Source organism: Palaemon carinicauda, chromosome 13 (genome assembly GCF_036898095.1).
Source record: "Palaemon carinicauda isolate YSFRI2023 chromosome 13, ASM3689809v2, whole genome shotgun sequence".
Taxonomy (NCBI): Eukaryota; Metazoa; Arthropoda; class Malacostraca; order Decapoda; family Palaemonidae; genus Palaemon; species Palaemon carinicauda.
In genome coordinates this window covers 18,060,953-18,082,530 of record NC_090737.1, presented here as the reverse complement: position 1 = coordinate 18,082,530, position 21,578 = coordinate 18,060,953, and the positions used below count along the sequence as shown (strand labels likewise).

The window sequence follows — 21,578 nt, the reverse complement described above, 5'->3', positions numbered from 1 at the left end:
TTGGTATTTTATGTTTTCTTAGCTTTCACCTTTGCATTCATTAGCAACTTCCATTCAGGGGTTAATTCCTGGCTGTATCAGAAAGTAGGCCTATTGAATGTATGCTCCGTTGGATATAGTAATTCCTATCTTCCCGTTTTCTTTAGTTTCACCGTCGATCGACCACGGTGCGTCTTATGTGAGAAATCCTTCCTTGAAAGAAGGATATTAAATGCAGAAGTAATTTCTTGAAATATTTAAAGGTCATACGAAATACGGAAAGGTGTTGTTGTACAGAAATAATGAGTGAATGTTTTGGGATCGAAGAGAATCGAACAGGAGAAGGTGACTGGAGTGATAACATTCCAAAATTACTATTTTTTTTTTCTTTTTTTTTCAGCAGCAATGTTATATTAGGTAAATGTAAAGCAAAGGTCGATGAGGCACGTAAGTTTGATTTTAAAAATTCAAGTACTAGCAAATTCTACTTTCAATTTAAGACTATTTTACTAAATAAGATAAGAAAGAGGAACATTATTTTTAAATTGATATTTCCTTTATACGATCTGTCTCTTTCAGCAAAACTCGAAGAACCGTTATAAACAAAAACAATGACTTTTCATAAGAAGCAGTAGATCTTCAAAGTCTGACCAGAAAAAGAAACTTATAATTAGCTGGTTAATTCATATGCAAAAGAAAGAAGTAACAGTCAGGAGTCCGCTTATGAGAATATACGTTACAAAGTTAGATAAAAACACAAACTGCGTCTTTAACTGATAGATTGTGTTAAATTATACTTTTTCCTTTAATCGTTTGTGGCCAAGAGACCAAAACCAACTTTTTAAAAGTTAATTCTAGAGACCTCAGCATAACAAGTTGATCTGCCAGACTGACGCTGCCTTAGTCTAATTCCAGCTGGCGAACTGGACGGGTTGAGACACTGAGCAGACACATAGGAACTCCAGCCGTGCGTAGGATATCGACAGGAACATAGCCTACCGTGTTTGGCTCAGCTAACGAGCATTATTGATTATTTTGTGATATTAAGGTAGGTTGTGTATAACTTTACAAAGCACTCCAAGCTTTGGCTTGCATCCTTGCCTTAGTCGTTAAGATGTCTGAATTTTGGGTAGTGCCATAGCCTCAGTACTTTGGTTTTCAACTGCTTGGGTTAGAGTTCTCTTGCTTAAGGGTGCACTCGATCACACTATTCTCTCTTACTTTTCCTCTTGTTTTGTTAAAGTTTTTATAGTTTATATAGGAGATATTTATTTTAATGTTACTTTTCTTAAAATATTTTATTTTCCTTTTTTTCCTTTCCTCACTGGGCTATTTTCCCTATTGAAACCCCTGGGCTTATAGCATCCTGCTTTTCCAACTAGGGTTGTAGCTTAGCAAGTTATAATAATAATAATAATAATAATAATAATAATAATAATAATAATAATTGTTACCCGTTTAAGAGCTCAGATATTGATTCATTTCAACAAATATCAGTACAAAAGTAATAAATAGAAAGATCGACAGATGTGATGATAATCTTGTCAACTCTTTGGATGAATACCGGAGGAACCACAAAAGAGAGGAAGGTAAAATAAGACATAATTCACAGTATCCGACGGTGGAACGGAGTGAGAAAAGCTGATAAAACGACATCATAGAAATGTTATCTTCTCCAGACCACATCCTTATAGGTCTACAGTATAGTGACCTAGATAAAGTAGTGAATACGGATATAAGATATACCAAAGATAAGACTGACAGATACTGATAAAAGTCCAATTTATTATTGATAACAGAAAGATGGTGTTAGACGATTCTATTTGATGTGACATGATTTTTTTTTTTTGTTCTTAAAGCACGAGAGATGTTTTTCAAACTTGACCGACCATCAACTTTTTCTAATGTAATAGTTAAAAGATAAGCATACAACTTCCTTGCTTAAAATGTTATTAATGTATTAAATGTATGTAATATATGAAAAAAAGATGCATACAAGGTAGATATTACCAATATTGGGATCTATGTAATTTAAGATCTTGCACCGCTGATGACATAACTAAATACTAAGACTATCTAATGAGACAGAACGATGGTCTGAAAACAGAAGTGTTGGGGAAAGAGAAGCGAATTGTGAAAAAAAGTTACCTTAAGGAAAAAAGTTTATTTTCTGATAGACACGAAAAGATATTGATACCAACTGAAACAACGAAACTAACAGATAATTTAAGTGATTAAAATGGGCTCGCCGGGATGAGAGGTAAGTCTATTCTTGTAAAGGAGAAAAAGATAGGTCTACTGGTGGCCGTTGACTACAAAACTAACCATGAGAAAAAGATAAGTCTACAGGTGGCTGTATACAATAAAACTCGTGGCTGTATACAATAAAACTCACAGGGGAAAAAGATAGGTCGACAGGTGGCCGTATACTATAATACTCACCAGGATAAATAGATAGGTCTACAGGTGGCTGTATACTATAATACTCACCAAGATGAATAGATAGGTCTACAGGTGGCCGTATACTATAATACTCACCAGGATAAATAGATAGGCCTACAGGTGGCCGTATACTATAATACTCACCAGGATAAATAGATAGGTCTACAGGTGGCCGTATACTATAATACTCACCAGGATAAATAGATAGGTCTACAGGTGGCCGTATACTATAATACTCACCAGGATAAATAGATAGGTCTACAGGTGGCCGTATACTACAAAACTGACCAGGAGAAAAAGATAGGTTTACAGGTGGCTGTATACAATAAAACTCGTGGCTGTATACAATAAAACTCACAGGGGAAAAAGATAGGTCGACAGGTGGCCGTATACAATAATACTCACCAGGATAAATAGATAGGTCGACAGGTGGCCGTATACTATAATACTCACCAGGATGAATAGATAGGTCTACAGGTGGCCGTATACTACAAAACTGACCAGGAGAAAAAGATAGGTCTACAGGTGGCTGTATACTATAATACTCACCAGGATGAATAGATAGGTATACAATAAAACTCACAGGGGAAAAAGATAGGTCAACAGGTGGCCGTATACTATAATACTCACCAGGATAAATAGATAGGTCTACAGGTGGCCGTATACTATAATACTCACCAGGATAAATAGATAGGTCTACAGGTGGCCGTATACTACAAAACTGACCAGGAGAAAAAGATAGGTCTACAGGTGGCTGTATACAATAAAACTCACAGGGGAAAAAGATAGGTCGACAGGTGGCCGTATACTATAATACTCACCAGGATAAATAGATAGGTCTACAGGTGGCCGTATACTATAATACTCACCAGGATAAATAGATAGGTCTACAGGTGGCCGTATACTACAAAACTGACCAGGAGAAAAAGATAGGTCTACAGGTGGCTGTATACTATAATACTCACCAGGATGAATAGATAGGTATACAATAAAACTCACAGGGGAAAAAGATAGGTCAACAGGTGGCCGTATACAATAATACTCACCAGGATAAATAGATAGGTCGACAGGTGGCCGTATACTATAATACTCACCAGGATGAATAGATAGGTCTACAGGTGGCCGTATACTACAAAACTGACCAGGAGAAAAAGATAGGTCGACAGGTGGCCGTATACTATAATACTCACCAGGATAAATAGATAGGTCTACAGGTGGCCGTATACTATAATACTCACCAGGATAAATAGATAGGTCTACAGGTGGCCGTATACTACAAAACTGACCAGGAGAAAAAGATAGGTCTACAGGTGGCTGTATACTATAATACTCACCAGGATGAATAGATAGGTATACAATAAAACTCACAGGGGAAAAAGATAGGTCAACAGGTGGCCGTATACTATAATACTCACCAGGATAAATAGATAGGTCTACAGGTGGCCGTATACTATAATACTCACCAGGATAAATAGATAGGTCTACAGGTGGCCGTATACTACAAAACTGACCAGGAGAAAAAGATAGGTCTACAGGTGGCTGTATACAATAAAACTCACAGGGGAAAAAGATAGGTCGACAGGTGGCCGTATACTATAATACTCACCAGGATAAATAGATAGGTCTACAGGTGGCCGTATACTATAATACTCACCAGGATGAATAGATAGGTCTACAGGTGGCCGTATACTATAATACTCACCAGGATAAATAGATAGGTCTACAGGTGGCCGTATACTATAATACTCACCAGGATAAATAGATAGGTCTACAGGTGGCCGTATACTATAATACTCACCAGGATAAATAGATAGGTCTACAGGTGGCCGTATACTATAATACTCACCAGGATAAATAGATAGGTCTACAGGTGGCCGTATACTATAATACTCACCAGGATAAATAGATAGGTCTACAGGTGGCCGTATACTACAAAACTGACCAGGAGAAAAAGATAGGTTTACAGGTGGCTGTATACAATAAAACTCGTGGCTGTATACAATAAAACTCACAGGGGAAAAAGATAGGTCGACAGGTGGCCGTATACTATAATACTCACCAGGATAAATAGATAGGTCTACAGGTGGCCGTATACTATAATACTCACCAGGATAAATAGATAGGTCTACAGGTGGCCGTATACTATAATACTCACCAGGATAAATAGATAGGTCTACAGGTGGCCGTATACTATAATACTCACCAGGATAAATAGATAGGTCTACAGGTGGCCGTATACTATAATACTCACCAGGATAAATAGATAGGTCTACAGGTGGCCGTATACTATAATACTCACCAGGATAAATAGATAGGTCTACAGGTGGCCGTATACTACAAAACTGACCAGGAGAAAAAGATAGGTTTACAGGTGGCTGTATACAATAAAACTCGTGGCTGTATACAATAAAACTCACAGGGGAAAAAGATAGGTCGACAGGTGGCCGTATACAATAATACTCACCAGGATAAATAGATAGGTCTACAGGTGGCCGTATACAATAAAACTAACAGGGGAAAAAGATATGTCTACAGGTGGCCGTATACAATAAAACTAACAGGGGACAAAGATAGGTCTACAGGTGGCCGTATACAATAAAACTCACCAGGAGAAAATAAAATTGGTCTACAGGTGGCCGTATACAATAAAACTCACCAGGAAAAAAAGATAGGTCTACAGGTGGCCGTATACAATAAAACTCACAGGAGAAAAAAGATAGGTCTACAGGTGGCCGTATATGATAAAACTCAGGGGAAAAAGATAGGTCTACAGGTGGCCGTATACAATAAAACTCACAGGGGAAAACGATAGGTCTACAGGTGGCTGTCTACTATAAAATCACCAGGAGAAAAAGATAGGTCTACAGGTGGCCGTATATGATAATACTCACCGAGTGACTAATGGACGCAGCATGAAAGTTTTACTTTGAATTTAGATAATTAAAAATCATACACAAGAACAAACAGTTTTCGCAAAGAAACGACAAAAATGGACATCTGTTTGTACTCAAGAATGCGAAATTACACAGTCATGCGAGCAAATGTGCTCACATATATTATACGCAGTCAGTTGTTTAGATGATGTACGTGTTTGTGGCATATGCATGTCTCCAAACACAGACACAAAAACAAGCGTATAATCATGTACCTCTGATTACCAGCATATGTTGAACGAAGAGTTCCAGAGAATGAGGTATAGTTGGCAGTTTGCCATTTTCTGAAGTTCCAAAGAAATGAACAAGATTTTCGAAATAATTTTTTTTTCTATCGTATGGAAAATGAACATAAATATTACTTAATTCTGTTGTCATTCAGAATTCTCTCTCTCTCTCTCTCTCTCTCTCTCTCTCTCTCTCTCTCTCTCTCTCTCTCTTCTGGTCACTTACCGTAATTCATAACAACTAACGTGCGTCAGCTGTTTTGCGTCGGGTGGGATAAGGGAAGTTATTTAGAAGCTAGAGAATATTCATAAGCCTCGGTGTTCACTCATGGAGAGAGAGAGAGAGAGAGAGAGAGAGAGAGAGAGAGAGCTGAAAAATTCAAAGCCAGTGAAACAGTTGAAATTTGTGCGGCAACTAATATATAGGCCTAGGCCTATATACCCAAGGCAAAAGTTAGTACAGAATAATAGTAATTCTTAAAGCTTTAATCGGTTAGTTATAAGAGCACTAAACTAAGAAACGCCTTTTTTTTCTTTTTTGTTTGGGAAGCATAGTTAACTTACTGTAGGATGTAAGATGAAGTTGCAGAATAGGATTTAGCATCACAACCACGGTCTAGGTTACCAACACATCGATCGTTACTGGACTCAACGTCCTACCGATCTTGATGTTACCCACGGAGGATTTTGGATGCACCATGAAAAGGAAGGAGTCTACTCACGTGATGAGAATAATGGCTTCATTGCGGACAAGTTTTATGAAGATTTGGGGAAAAGTAGAGACGAGAGGAAGTTAAACACAAGTACAAACGACTTCTCGACGCGAAGGACTTGAAAGAGTGCCAATGTAAACAAATGATCGCGGACTCGCCGTTCTTCTTCTGCTAAAATAATTGCATCTTTCCGACCCAACAACAACGCAAACGAGAAGAGTCTGGGGACGTTTGCTTCACTCGGATTAAGTTGCAGGCTCTTATGATATCCCGAATGGGATTGGAACTGAAGGAATCTGCTGCCAAATCTATTCAATTATTATGCCACTTATGGTGTCTAAGTGACTTCTCCATTTCAAATTCCAGTACCATCACTCATGTGAATGCCATAAAATAAGCTCTGCGAAACACACAAACGCGCTCTCTCTCTCTCTCTCTCTCTCTCTCTCTCTCTCTCTCTCTCTCTCTCTCTCTCTCTATATATATATATATATATATATATATATATATATATATATATATATATATATATATATATATATATATATATAAGACCCTGGGCTTATAGCATCCTGCTTTTTCAACTAGGGTGTAGCTTAGCAAGTAATAATAATAATAATAATAATAATAATAATAATAATAATAATAATAATAATAATAATAATAATTATCGTCAATTGAATCAGAAGACTTATCATATGACATAGAAACTTAGCCCTCTCTTTTTTCTCTAAATTGATAATCCCTCTATACTCTAATGCCATGAATCAAACCGAGATTATATAGATCTAATTTCCTACTCTTTACTGGTAAGTGAAAATAAAAATGTGATGGTAATAACAATAATAAACATAGTAATGTAACACAATATATACTACCGCTAGAGAGTTATGGGGTCTTTTGACTGGCCAGACAGTACTACATTGGATCCTCCTCTCTGGTTACGGTTCATTTTCCCGTTGCCTACATACACACTGAATAGTCTGGCATATTCTTTACATATTCTCCTCTATCCTCATACACCTGACAACACAGATTACCAAACAATTCTTCATCACCCAAGGGGTTACTGCACTGTAATTGTTCAGTGCCACTTTCCTCTTGGTAAGGGTAGAAGAGACTCTTTAGCTATGGTAAGCAGCTCTTCTAGGAGAAGGACACTCCAAAATCAAACCACTGTTCTCTAGTCTTGGGTAGTGCCATAGCCTCTGTACCATGGCCTTTCACTGTCTTGGGTTAGAGTTCTCTTGCTTGAGGGTACACTCGAGCACACTCTCCTATCTTATTTCTCTTCCTCTTGTTTTGTTAAAGTTTTTATAGTTTGTATAGGAGATATTTATTGTTGTTACTCTTCTTAGAATATTTTATTTTCCTTTTTTCCTTTCCGCACAGAGCTATTTTCCCTGTTGGAGCCCCTGGGCTTATAGCATACTGCTTTTCCAACTAGGGTTGTAGCTTAGTAAGTAATAATAATAATAATAATAATAATAATAATAATATATACATATATATATATATATATATATATATATATATATATATATATATATATATATATATATATATATATATAATCGGTTCTGATAAGAGAAAAGAATAAAAAAGGAAAAACAATAAAGACGGAACGAACGAAAAGAAAGAAGAAACAAAACAAAAAGTACGATTTTCTCCCTTTCCCAAACAGCAACACATAAATTGACAAGACTCTCCATCTTTTGAAGGAAAGAATAACATTTTTAAAAGAATGGCTCTCTTAACAAACTGCGGTCACCGTAAGGTATTCAGCAAATTTTTAATTTCTTTTTTTTTTTTAATTTCCATAACATATGATTCTCATGAATAAGTAGTTAGGTGCTTTCTTTTACAAATTGAAAGAATGATTCTTCTTTTTTCTCTACAAGCTTGTCCCTATTCGGGGTCGCTGTAATGGTTCTTCAACTCGGTCTTCCATTTCCTTCGGTCCATTGCCTTTTCCCTGCTCATTGCCAACTGCCTCATATCTCTCTTCACACAGCCAGTCCATCGAAATTTTGTTCTACATAACCTTCTACCATTTGGAAATCCAATAACCATCATAATACTTATTGGATGGTCTTTTCTCGTCTGTTTATATGTCTATTAACTCTAAAATGAGAGCCAAAGACACTTAGGTAGAGTGGTAGGCAGTTGCATTATACCATTTCTCCTGCACTGCCAAACAGTAGGACAATCTCGCCTAACTTGCCAGATGTGGCGAACCCTCTGTAATGAAAGAGGCCAATCAGTCTTCTTTATTTTATGTCTTTAAATGTTGTTTACATCTGTGGATTTAAGATAATATTGAAAAGAGGAGCTTGAATTCTTGCTCAATAAAGCAAGAGTCGGGACAAGTTTCCATAGCAACGGCGCCTGGCTTCTCATTCCTGAGTCCTGACTAAGGACGGTTAGATCTCTCTCTCTCTCTCTCTCTCTCTCTCTCTCTCTCTCTCTCTCTCTCTCTCTCACGGAAAGAGGAAGATTTTCATCTTGTTCCTTTATTAGAAGAAATGGTTTAGGCGTAGCTCAGTTTAGAGAGATAAATAAATACATATATAGATAAACAAGAAAAAGGCGTGGATATTCTAGATCACGTAGTGAGAGAGAGAGAGAGAGAGAGAGAGAGAGAGAGAGAGAGGTGGGGAATACTCTGGGTCACACACAATATATATATATATATATATATATATATATATATATATATATATATATATATATATATATATATATATATATGTGTGTGTGTGTGTGTGTGTGTGTGTGTGTGTGTGTGTGTGTGTATAAATTGTTATTTGGTTAACAATGTTATTTATCTTTATAGTTTCTATTTCTTTATTTTTCTTTTCCATTCCTGTTCCTGACTGAAATGCTTTCCAGGTCGTTGTCCTTTGGCCTGGAAGATCCTGCTGGTTTAATTAGGTATGTAGTTTGGATAATGATAATAATAATAATAATAATAATAATAATAATAATAATAATAATAATAATAATAATAATTCATTGAAATCATCGAACAGGCAAAATTAAATACAATGTCAGACGTAATAGCAAGAAAAATATTATTATTATTATTATTATTATTATTATTATTATTATTATTATTATTATTATCTGCTAAGCTATAACCCTAGTGGGAAAAGCAGGATGCTATTAGGCCAGGGGCCCCAACAGGGAAAATAGCCCAGTGAGGAAAGGAAACAAAGAAAATTAAATATCTTAAGAACAGTAACAACATTAAAACGAATATTTCCTATATAAAGTATAAAAACTTTAACAAAATAGGAAGAGAAATTAAATAGTTTAGTGTGTCTGAGTTTACCCTCAAGCAAGCGAACTCTAACCCAAGAGACAGTGGAAGACCTTGGTACAGAGGCTATGGCCCTACCCAAGACTATAGTCAATTCTTTTTAGTGAGGCAGATTTGCAACGACTCGCAGGGGTGCCTTTTTAGCTCGGTAAAGTTTCCCAACAGCTGAGTGGTTGAAAGTATTTTTGTCCGACCAATCAGATATTAGGAAACTTTTCCGAGCTAGAAAGGGCACCTCTGCGAGTCGGTGCAATTTTGCCTCACTAGAAAGAATTGACTATAGAAAACAATGGTTTGATTTTGGAGTGTTGAAAGAAAAAGTGCCTTGAATCTCAACAAAATTAAAAATCTGAACGGAGCAAAGTCACCCTGAACGGGTAAAGGATGACGTAGATGATTATACAAACATGAGGGTCAAAATCCGGGTGGGAAAGGCAGATGGACGGACATCAGGTCTAGCTGTCAACTAACGGGAATAAGGAAGTTGTGGGGGCTATGGCTGAATGTCTAAGAGCCCCGTCCGGAAATAAGGTCCGGGCAATCTCTGAGAGAGAGAGAGAGAGAGAGAGAGAGAGAGAGAGAGAGAGCAAGCTGTCATATGGGTCTGTGCAGAAACTTTATTTCTGAGAACAGTATTGAGGGATTATTTTTACATCTCACTCCTTTTTCTAGGTGACTATTCGATGTTCGTACGGTTCATCGTCAATCTGCTCTTTTAAAGGTAAAGGTGTTTGGTATCAGTTTTAGTTTCATCAGAATAGATACTCACCAGAACGTCAAACCCTCACTGTGGTGCCCATCCACAGCTGTGGCCTCCCCGGTTAATAGTTTAAACTTGCGTTCCTAGACTGGGATCGATCTGCTGTCATGCGAATGCAAGGCGAACACGTTACCACTGTACTACCCAGGAGGCTGTACTATAGTCCATTTCTTTTAGCGAGGCATATTTGCACCGACTCGCAGCGGTGCCCTTTTAGCTCGGAAAAGTTCCGTGATCGCTGATTGGTTGAACAAGATAATTCTAACCAATCAGCGATCAGAAAACTTTTCCGCGCTAAAAGGGCACCGTTTCATTCTAGCAGACAATTTGTGGAAAGTTCATTGTACACGACCAGTCAAAAGGGACGGCTAAATATTTAGATAGATATGAACACACGCACACACACAGATTCAACGCTTCTCACCCATCCCCCTTTCCTAACTATAACACGGCAGTTTGGGCAATTTTTTTGGAAATTGTAGTTTCCGAGTGCATCTCCAGAAGTAACCCCAGAGAGACGGGGAGAGGCCGAGTAGTCATACGTTTGGCAATGCCGCTCAGCGCGACAGAAAAGAATATATATATATATATATATATATATATATATATATATATAATATACATATATACTTATAGTGTATATATATATATATATATATATATATATATATATATATATATATATATATATATATATATATATATATCCAGACACACTGCTCTTTATTATATAGGGGAGATACTATACTTATTTCTTATTAATTTCTTAGTATGATTCTGAGCCACAATTGTATACAACATGTATGAATCATTGTAGGTAATTACGTCCTATCGGTTTCATTTTATACTTTTTATTGTAGCTTTGACATTCATCTTATTTTCGCAGTAGTATTCATAAAGGTTGTTGTATTCAAATACATTAGGATAGTTCTAAAGTTTATACACGCTGCAAAGATCACCTTTCCTACCTATCATTGTTCGGACGCAGAGTAACTTGGGTATTAACAGAAAAGCCAGGTGAATGTAAGTGTCTTTCTTCAACAAATTAGCGAGCGCATGTACAGACAGTTGAGTGCGACAATGGCGCAAAAAAATTACAACACTGTGAAACATGCAAGTCTCCCTTTTCTCTCTTTAGTCAGTCATGGAGAAGTATTGAATCAAAAGCTCAAGACAGAGACGACTGACGAAATCTAACCGAGGCCCGTTGCGTCAATAGGCGTAGGAGGAAATGATAATGATGATGATGAAACATGCAATACTAAGCTTAAACAGGTTTTTCTGCTATCAATGCGGGAGAGCGCAGGAGGTGGAAAAAAAATAGCATTACAGTGTATGAGCATGTATGCAACACGAACGGTACAGCTCTCATCAATATAAGCTCACTATGCATTATTTTTTTTCTTTTCTTCTCAGAGCAAGAACTGTTGATATGACGGAAGTGGATAGCGGAAGCTCACAAGCTGTCGTAGACTTCTTGGCCGGCACGAACCTCGTTAGTAACAACACGATTACCAAGATCATCACGACTTTGGCAACTCTGCTTAACATTGAAGATGGTAAGAAGAAGGATGGGGGGAGGGGACAGTAGGTCAATCCAGTTGCCAATTTGCCTTGATCTCTGAAATGAATGAAACAAGATGATATCTATATAAAGTAGCTGGTATCGTTATTGTTCTAGTATTGTGGCTATACATAGGCCTAAGTTTTTTTTTTTTTTTTTTTTTTTTTTTTTTTTTTTTTTTTTTAAATCTGGTTATACTGTATTTTACATTCAGATTTAAAGGGATATTATTATTATTATTATTATTATTATTATTATTATTATTATTATTATTATTATTATTATTATTATTATCATCATCATCTTCGTTAATGCCTACAGACACTGGTGGTTTCTAGTGTGGGGTTCCGGATTACAACCGGCTTCCTTAGGAATCCAGTAGCAGGCTTTTTTTCCATAAGTCCTGGGGCTATACTGGCTCCTACCTTCTCAAGATTCCTAATGTCCTCATTCTAATACTAGGAATGTCCTATTTTAACAGCCTGGGAATATTCTTATTCTAACAGCCAAGGAATGTCGTTATTCCAACAGCCTGTGAATTTCCTTATTCTAACAGCCTAGGAATGTCCTTATTCTGAGAGCATGGGAATGTCCTTCATCTAACAGTCAGGGAATGTCCTTAGTCTAACAGCATAGGAATGGCCTTATTCTAAAAGCCTGGGAATGTCCTTATTCTAACACCCTTGGCATGTCCTTCATCTAACAGTCAGGGAATGTCCTTATTCTAACAGCCTTGGCATGTCCTTCATCTAACAGTCAGGGAATGTCCTTATTCTAACAGCCTGGAAAGGTTCTTATTCTAACAGCCTGGAAATGTCCTTATTCTAACAGCTGGGGAATGTCCTTATTTTAACAGCCTGGGAATATCCTTATTCCAAGAGCCTGGGAATGTCCTTAATCTAACAGCCTGGGAATGTTCTTATTCTAACAGCCTGGGAATGTCCTTATTCTAACAGCCTGGGAATGTCATTATTCTAACAGCCTGGAAATGTCCACATTCTAACAGGCTGTAAATGTCCTTAGTCTAACAGCCTAGGAATGTCCTTATTGTAACAGCCTGTGAATGTCCTCAGAATATCCTTATTCTATCAGCCTGGGAATGTCCTTATTCTAAGAGCCTGGGAATGTCCTTATTCTAACAGCCTGTAAATGTCCACATTCTAACACCCTGTAAATGTCCTTAGTCTAACAGCCTAGGAATGTCCTTATTGTAACAGCCTGGGAATGTCCTCAGAATATCCTTATTCTATCAGCCTGGGAATGTCCTTATTCTAAGAGCCTGGGAATGTCCTTATTCTAACAGCCTGTAAATGTCCTTATTCTAACAGGCTGGGAATGTCCTTATTCTAACACCCTGTAAATGTCCTTATTCTAACAGCCTAGGAATTTCTTTATTCTAACAGCCTGGGAATATTCTTATTCTAAAAGCCTGGAAATATCCACGTTCTAACAGCCTGTAAATGTCCTTATTCTAACAGCCTGGGAATGTCCTTATTCTAACAGCCTGGGAATGTCCTCAGAATGTCATTATTCTATCAGCCCGGGAATGTCCTTATTCTAACAGCCTAGGAATGTCCTTATTCTAACAGCATAGGAATGTCCTTACTCTAACAGCCTGTAAATGTCCTTATTGTAACAGCCTTGGAATTTCTTTATTCTAACAGCCTCGGAATATTCTTATTCTAAGAGCCTTGTAATGTCCTTATTCTAATAGCCTTGGAATGTCTTTATTACTACTTCTAACAGCTTTGGGATGACCTTATTCCAACACCCTTGGAATATCATTTCTACAACCTCGTACTGACCTTACTTCTACAGTCTCGGAATGACCCTATTCCTACAGCTTCAGGATGACCTTATTCTAACAACCTCGGAATGACATTATTCTAATAGCTTTAGGATGACCTCATTCTAACAACTTCGCAATAACCTTATTCTAACAGCCTTGAAATGAACAGCCTCGGAAGGACTTTATTCTAGCAGCCAGGGAATGTCCTTATTTCAACAACATCGGAATGACCTTATTTCAACAGCCTGGGAATTTCGTTATCCCAACAACCTCGGAATGACCTTATTTTAACACCTTTTTGATGACTTTATTCCAACAACCTCGGAATGATCATATTTTAACAGCCTGGGAATGTCCTTATTACAACAACATCGGAATGACCTTATTTCAACAGCCTGGGAATTTCGTTATCCCAACAACCTCGGAATGACCTTATTTTAACACCTTTTTGATGACTTTATTCCAACAACCTCGGAATGATCATATTTTAACAGCCTGGGAATGTCCTTATTACAACAACCTCGAAATGACCTTATTCTAACAGCCTGGGAATGTCCTTATTACAACAACCTCGGAATGACCTTATTCTAACAGCCTGGGAATGTCCTTATTGCAACAGTCTCAAAATGACCTTATTCTAACAGCCTGGGAATGTCCTTATTGCAACAGTCTCAAAATGACCTTATTCTAACAGCCTGGGAATGTCCTTATTACAACAACCTTGGAATGACCTTATTCTAACAGCCTGGGAATGTCCTTATTGCAACAGTCTCAAAATGACCTTATTCTAACAGCCTGGGAATGTCCTTATTGCAACAGTCTCAAAATGACCTTATTCTAACAGCCTGGGAATGTCCTTATTGCAACAGTCTCAAAATGACCTTATTCTAACAGCCTGGGAATGTCCTTATTACAACAACCTCGGAATGACCTTATTCTAACAGCCTGGGAATGTCCTTATTGCAACAGTCTCAAAATGACCTTATTCTAACAGCCTGGGAATGTCCTTATTGCAACAGTCTCAAAATGACCTTATTCTAACAGCCTGGGAATGTCCTTATTGCAACAGTCTCAAAATGACCTTATTCTAACAGCCTGGGAATGTCCTTATTACAACAACCTCGGAATGACCTTATTCTAACAGCCTGGGAATGTCCTTATTGCAACAGTCTCAAAATGACCTTATTCTAACAGCCTGGGAATGTCCTTATTGCAACAGTCTCAAAATGACCTTATTCTAACAGCCTGGGAATGTCCTTATTGCAACAGTCTCAAAATGACCTTATTCTAACAGCCTGGGAATGTCCTTATTACAACAACCTCGGAATGACCTTATTCTAACAGCCTGGGAATGTCCTTATTGCAACAGTCCCAAAATGACCTTATTCTAACAGCCTGGGAATGTCCTTATTGCAACAGTCTCAAAATGACCTTATTCTAACAGCCTGGGAATGTCCTTATTACAACAACCTCGGAATGACCTTATTCTAACAGCCTGGGAATGTCCTTATTGCAACAGTCTCAAAATGACCTTATACTAACAGCCTGGGAATGTCCTTATTGCAACAGTCTCAAAATGACCTTATTCTAACAGCCTGGGAATGTCCTTATTACAACAACCTCGGAATGACCTTATTCTAACAGCCTGGGAATGTCCTTATTGCAACAGTCTCAAAATGACCTTATTCTAACAGCCTGGGAATGTCCTTATTCCTACAGTCTCGAAATGGACTCGGGAAGGCAGCGAATTCCTCTCCCGCCTGGTATCAGTAGGGCTCGAACCCTTTTCGCAAGACGTGACATCCAACTGGCTGAGTATCCTGTACAGCACGGGCTTTTGGGGCGTCGCCGTTTTCACCGCGCCCGTCCTCCTGACTGGCCTTCTCTGGTACTTCGTTGTGACGTTCCTTCTCAGGAAAAATGTCATGGGGTTTCTGCTTGGGAGGTCGCTCAGGTCAGTTTCCAAAGTTTGTTAGATCACTCGGTAAAAGATATTAAACTGACTTGATTTAGTTACGATAAACGGTACTAGACTGACTTGGTTTGGTTACGATAAATTTACTAAACTGACTATTTATTTACAATAAACGATACTAAACTAACTTGGTTTGGTTACGATAAACGATACTAAACTAACTTGATTTGGTTATGATAAACGATACTAAATTGACGTGATATGGTTACTATAAAAGATACTAAACTGACTTGATTTGGTTACGATAACCGATACTAAACTGACGGTTTGTTTGCAATACACGATACTATACTGACTTGGTTTGGTTACGATAAGCGATACTAAATTGACTTAGTTTGTTTACGATAAAAAAAACTAAATTGACTGGATTTGGTTACGATTAAAGATACTAAACTGACATGATTAAAACTTCTTTAAAACTTGCTGAGAAGCCACAAAACTATAACCATATAATGGTTTTCATGATGGGAAACAGGCGTAAGTTGATATACAGTATATATGTGTGTGTCTGTTATAGAAAGAGATGACTACTACTCCTTTTAATTAATTCCATGTTTTTCTTACTTTGACAAGCAGAGAAGAAGTAGAAAACCAGACACGTTTGGATCGCCTCACCAGGAGTGTCTCAGACGCCATCGGTCATCTGAGGTAATTGGATGCTGATCTGCGAAGAAACTTTAGGCCCGTTATCCCTTCCCCTTCACTGGAAGTTTATTTTGTTGGAGTCGTTTCAGGTCACCATTTTGTTAATTTGGGTTTATTAAACGAGTCGAGAACTTATTGGTTATGTAATTATCCTCAAAGTAATTTAAAGTTATTGGGATATTCATAACGATAATCATACATATACCAAAGGCACTTCCCCCAATTTTGGGGGGTAGCCGACAACAACAAGAAACAAAACAAAAAGGGGACCTCTACTCTCTACGTTCCTCCAGCCTAACCAGGGACTCAGCCGAGTTCAGCTGGTACTGCTAGGGTGCCACAGCCCAACCTCCCACATTTCCACCACAGATGAAGCTTCATACTGCTGAGTCCCCTACTGCTGCTACCTCCGCGGTCATCTAAGGCACCGGAGGAAGCAGCAGGGCCTACCGGAACTGCGTCACAATCGCTCGCCATTCATTCCTATTTCTAGCACGCTCTCTTGCCTCTCTCACATCTATCCTCCTATCACCCAGAGCTTTCTTCACACCATCCATCCACCCAAACCTTGGCCTTCCTCTTGTACTTCTCCCATCAACTCTTGCATTCATCACCTTCTTTAGCAGACAGCCATTTTCCATTCTCTCAACATGGCCAAACCACCTCAACACATTCATATCCACTCTAGCCGCTAACTCATTTCTTACACCCGTTCTCACCCTCACCACTTCGTTCCTAACCCTATCTACTCGAGATACACCAGCCATACTCCTCAGACACTTCATCTCAAACACATTCAATTTCTGTCTCTCCATCACTTTCATTCCCCACAACTCCGATCCATACATCACAGTTGGTACAATCACTTTCTCATATAGAACTCTCTTTACATTCATGCCCAATCCTCTATTTTTTACTACTCCCTTAACTGCCCCCAACACTTTGCAACCTTCATTCACTCTCTGACGTACATCTGCTTCCACTCCACCATTTGCTGCAACAACAGACCCCAAGTACTTAAACTGATCCACCTCCTCAAGTAACTCTCCATTCAACATGACATTCAACCTTGCACCACCTTCCCTTCTCGTACATCTCATAACCTTACTCTTACCCACATTAACTCTCAACTTCCTTCTCTCACACACCCTTCCAAATTCTGTCACTAGTCGGTCAAGCTTCTCTTCTGTGTCTGCTACCAGTACAGTATCATCCGCAAACAACAACTGATTTACCTCCCATTCATGATCATTCTCGCCTAACAGTTTTAATCCTCGTCCAAGCACTCTAGCATTCACCTCTCTCACCACTCCATCAACATACAAGTTAAACAACCAGGGCGACATCACACATCCCTGTCTCAGCCCCACTCTCACCGGAAACCAATCGCTCACCTCCTTTCCTATTCTAACACATGCTTTACTACCTGTGTAGAAACTTTTCACTGCTTGCAACAACCTTCCACCAACTCCATATAACCTCATCACATTCCACATTGCTTCCCTATCAACTCTATCATATGCTTTCTCCAGATCCATAAACGCAACATACACCTCCTTACCTTTTGCTAAATATTTCTCGCATATCTGCCTAACTGTAAAAATCTGATTCATACAACCCCTACCTCTTCTAAAACCACCCTGTACTTCCAAGATTGCATTCTCTGTTTTATCCTTAATCCTATTAATCAGTATTCTACCATACACTTTTCCAACTACACTCAACAAACTAATACCTCTTGAATTACAACACTCATGCACATCTCCCTTACCCTTATATAGTGGTACAATACATGCACAGACCCAATCTACTGGTACCATTGACAACACAAAACACACATTAAACAATCTCACCAACCATTCAAGTACAGTCACACCCCCTTCCTTCAACATCTCAGCTTTCACACCATCCATACCCGATGCTTTTCCTACTCTCGTTTCATCTAGTGCTCTCCTCACTTCCTCTATTGTAATCTCTCTCTCATTCTCATCTCCCATCACTGGCACCTCAACACCTGGAACCGCAATTATATCTGCCTCCCTATCATCCTCAACATTCAGCAAACTTTCAAAATATTCCGCCCACCTTTTCCTTGCCTCCTCTCCTTTTAACAACCTTCCATTTCCATCTTTCACTGTCTCTTCAATTCTTGCGCCGGCCTTCCTTACTCTCTTCACTTCTTTCCAAAACTTCTTCTTATTCTCTTCATATGACTGACCCAGTCCCTGACCCCACCTCAGGTCAGCTGCCCTCTTTGCCTCACGTACCTTGCGCTTTACTTCCACCTTTTGCTCTCTATATTTTTCATACTTCTCTATACTATTACTCTGCAGCCATTCTTCAAAAGCCCTCTTTTTCTCTTCCACTTTTACCTTCACTCCTTCATTCCACCATTCACTGCCCTTCCTCATGCTGCCTCCAACAACCTTCTTGCCACATACATCACTTGCAATCCCAACAAAATTTTCTTTTGCTAACTTCCACTCCTCCTCTAGATTACCAGTTTCTCTTACTCTCACCTCGTCATATGCCATTTTCAACCTTTCCTGATATTTACTTTTTACCCCCGGTTTTATTAGCTCTTCAACCCTCACTAGCTCCCTTTTACATCCACCTACTCTATTCCCCCACTCTTTTGCTACAACTAATTTTCCTTCCACCAAAAAATGATCAGACATACCGTTAGCCATACCCCTAAACACGTGCACGTCTTTCAATCTTCCAAACATTCTTTTAGTTATCAACACATAATCCATTAATGCCCTTTCTACTACTCTTCCATTTGCCACTCTTACCCATGTATACTTATTTTTATCTTTCTTTTTAAAAAAGCTAGCACTTATTACCATCTCTTGTTCAACACACATATCTACCAGTCTCTCACCACTCTCATTTTCACCTGGTACGCCATAATAATACCTTATAAACAAGTTGTCCCAAATGCTACTTAAGGAATTTGATAGGAAAGAGAAATTTGTCAGCTTTAAGCGACTCAATTGCAGATATTATTAAGTTCTTGAACTTTTCTTTGTGTTCCCTAATTCTTTATAAATAAACTATGAGGAAACTTAGAAAAAGAATTCAATTGAGGTTGGAGAGTTGAGGGGAAGAAAAGTAAAAATGGAAGTAAAATAAAAGACTAAAAAGTTTAAGAATACCCTTTATTAAAGCATAAAGCCCTTTGAAGAATGTAAGGCTTAGTCCTTGTCCTTTATTTTACTGATATCTTTTGATTCTCTATGGTTTAAAGGCCGCTCATGAATGGCAGAGGCAAGGGTCAGTGACATTGCTCTATCAAGTAGGACAATACCCTAGAGACTGACCATATATACATATGATCAGCGCCTAAGATCCCTCTACAGCCAAGCTAGGACCAAGGAGGGCCAGGCAAGGGCGATTGATGTCTTAGCAGATAGGTCTATAGGCTCCCACAAGAATGGTGAGGTTGCAGCGACGAAAGACACTATCGAGTTTGAGTAGGACTCGAACACCTGTCTGGCGTTCTCCGGTCAGGGACGTTATCACATTGGCCACCACAGCCTTGTGCCACAGGTCTTTTTGCTTCCTTATTTCTTTCACTAAAAAGCCTCATTTCCTTTTGAGTACAGACACCAAGACTGCTGATTTTTACTGATAACCAGTTGAATTCAAATAAATTGATCGAACTTACATAACATATACCTTTTTTGATTTACATTCAATGGTCTACAATTTTTGCCCGTTGAGTACAGACACCAAGACTGTTTTCATATACTGTAATTGGTGATAGAAATAGGCATCAAAATTACCCACATTGAGGTCATTACTATATTCAGATAATTCACAGAGCTTCTCCTGCTATTTGACATATAGACTTCGGGTCAAACGGATTGTAAATTATATTTCCTAAGTGTTAAAGTGATGAGATTTGGGCTCAAAGTCATTGTACATTTACTTTTTGTAGTTTGGTATGTGGTAGAATTTTTTTTTCAACTGAAATAACTTAGCTTCAAGCAGTCTCTTTATTGATGTAGGTCTCTTTGATGTCAGTTACACATTATTATTATTATTATTATTATTATTATTATTATTATTACTAGCCACGCCACAACCCTAGTTGGAAAAGCAAGATGCTATAAGCCCAAGGGGCCCAACAGGGAAAAATAACCCAGTGAGGAAAGGAAATAAGGAAATAAATAAATGATGAGAATAAATTAACAATATATCATTCTAAAAACAGTGACAGCGTCAAAACAGATATGTCCTATATAAACTATTAACAATATCTAAAACAGATATGTCCTATATAAACTATTAACAACGTCTAAAACAGATATGTCATATATAAACAATAAAAAGACTCATGTACTGGGTATACAGTATATCAATGAATTATTTTTTTATGGTTTGACTAAATGCCATATTATTCTACTTGTGTGCTTATGAATCATACCATTTGTTTTAATACCACTTGATTAAAGTTGGCAAAAAGTTTTTACGGAAACAGTTGAAAGACTAAGCTGGGTAGTGGACTAGACACTTTGGAATCTGGTTCCAAATAATGATGATTGGAATAATACACTCTTTACAAAAATAAATATATTCTATATAAATTACAACACTTTGAAAGAATTTACACAATAATAAAATAGTTCACTGGAAAAAAATGAAATCTGAACAAAACTTAGATTAAGATAAATCTGAAAATTATAAGAACTTTACTTGAACTATCATATCTGTATAAACCTTAGTCTAAGAAAAGAAATAATCCAATGAAAAATTATACGAAAGCTTGAAATAATTCTGAATGATACAATGTTCACGTTTGACACTTAATGTATGATAGACAACCAGATCATGCTACAAAATCTATACTTCCTACAGGGCTGTTTACAAAAACGTTATACAATGCCAACACTCACCCTAATACAATGAATTTAAAATCACCTTTTAGTCTTGCGTATCTTTTCGACACACGATTTGCTTTGGGGCACAGAATCACTTAGGAGAGGACACACTGACGTACTTAATACTTTCAAAAACAATACACTGGGTTACGTGCGGGAATGAGAGAGGGAGAAAGGAAGGGGCTGTCTTCAGGCTGCATATCTTTATCTTGATCTCTATCTGACTATAACCCAACCTTGGGTCACCTTTATATGAAATCTAATTGCTTCCAGAAGGTTACAGAATCGAGGTCTGGTAGCGTGGGGGCTGTGCCAAGCGTCAAAGTTCCCAAATATTACTTTC

At 38.0% G+C, this 21,578-nt stretch overlaps 1 protein-coding gene across 2 annotated transcripts; it reads left to right on the top strand.

Annotated features, from left to right (window-relative positions):
• Positions 1–894: 894 nt before the first annotated feature.
• LOC137652199 (uncharacterized) lies at positions 895–16,484 on the top strand. Of its 2 annotated transcripts, none has more exons than XM_068385421.1 (4): positions 895–1,027; positions 11,793–11,935; positions 15,449–15,683; positions 16,281–16,484. In XM_068385421.1, exons 2-4 carry the CDS (start codon positions 11,809–11,811, stop codon positions 16,354–16,356), a joined length of 438 nt encoding a protein of 145 aa, XP_068241522.1. In that variant the 5' UTR covers positions 895–1,027; positions 11,793–11,808; the 3' UTR covers positions 16,357–16,484. The 2 variants fall into 2 exon arrangements, with proteins under 2 accessions (XP_068241522.1, XP_068241521.1); XM_068385420.1 differs by lacking the exon at positions 895–1,027 and adding an exon at positions 5,489–5,614.
• Positions 16,485–21,578: the final 5,094 nt, after the last annotated feature.

Excerpts from the sequence above, each read along its gene's own strand:
- LOC137652199 (XM_068385420.1), top strand. The coding sequence starts at position 5,586 with ATGTTGAACGAAGAGTTCCAGAGAATGAG. Across the intron at positions 11,936-15,448 it reads TCTGCTTAACATTGAAGATG|TCTCGAAATGGACTCGGGAA; the intron begins GTAAGAAGAAGG and ends TTATTCCTACAG. Across the intron at positions 15,684-16,280 it reads CTGCTTGGGAGGTCGCTCAG|AGAAGAAGTAGAAAACCAGA; the intron begins GTCAGTTTCCAA and ends TTTGACAAGCAG.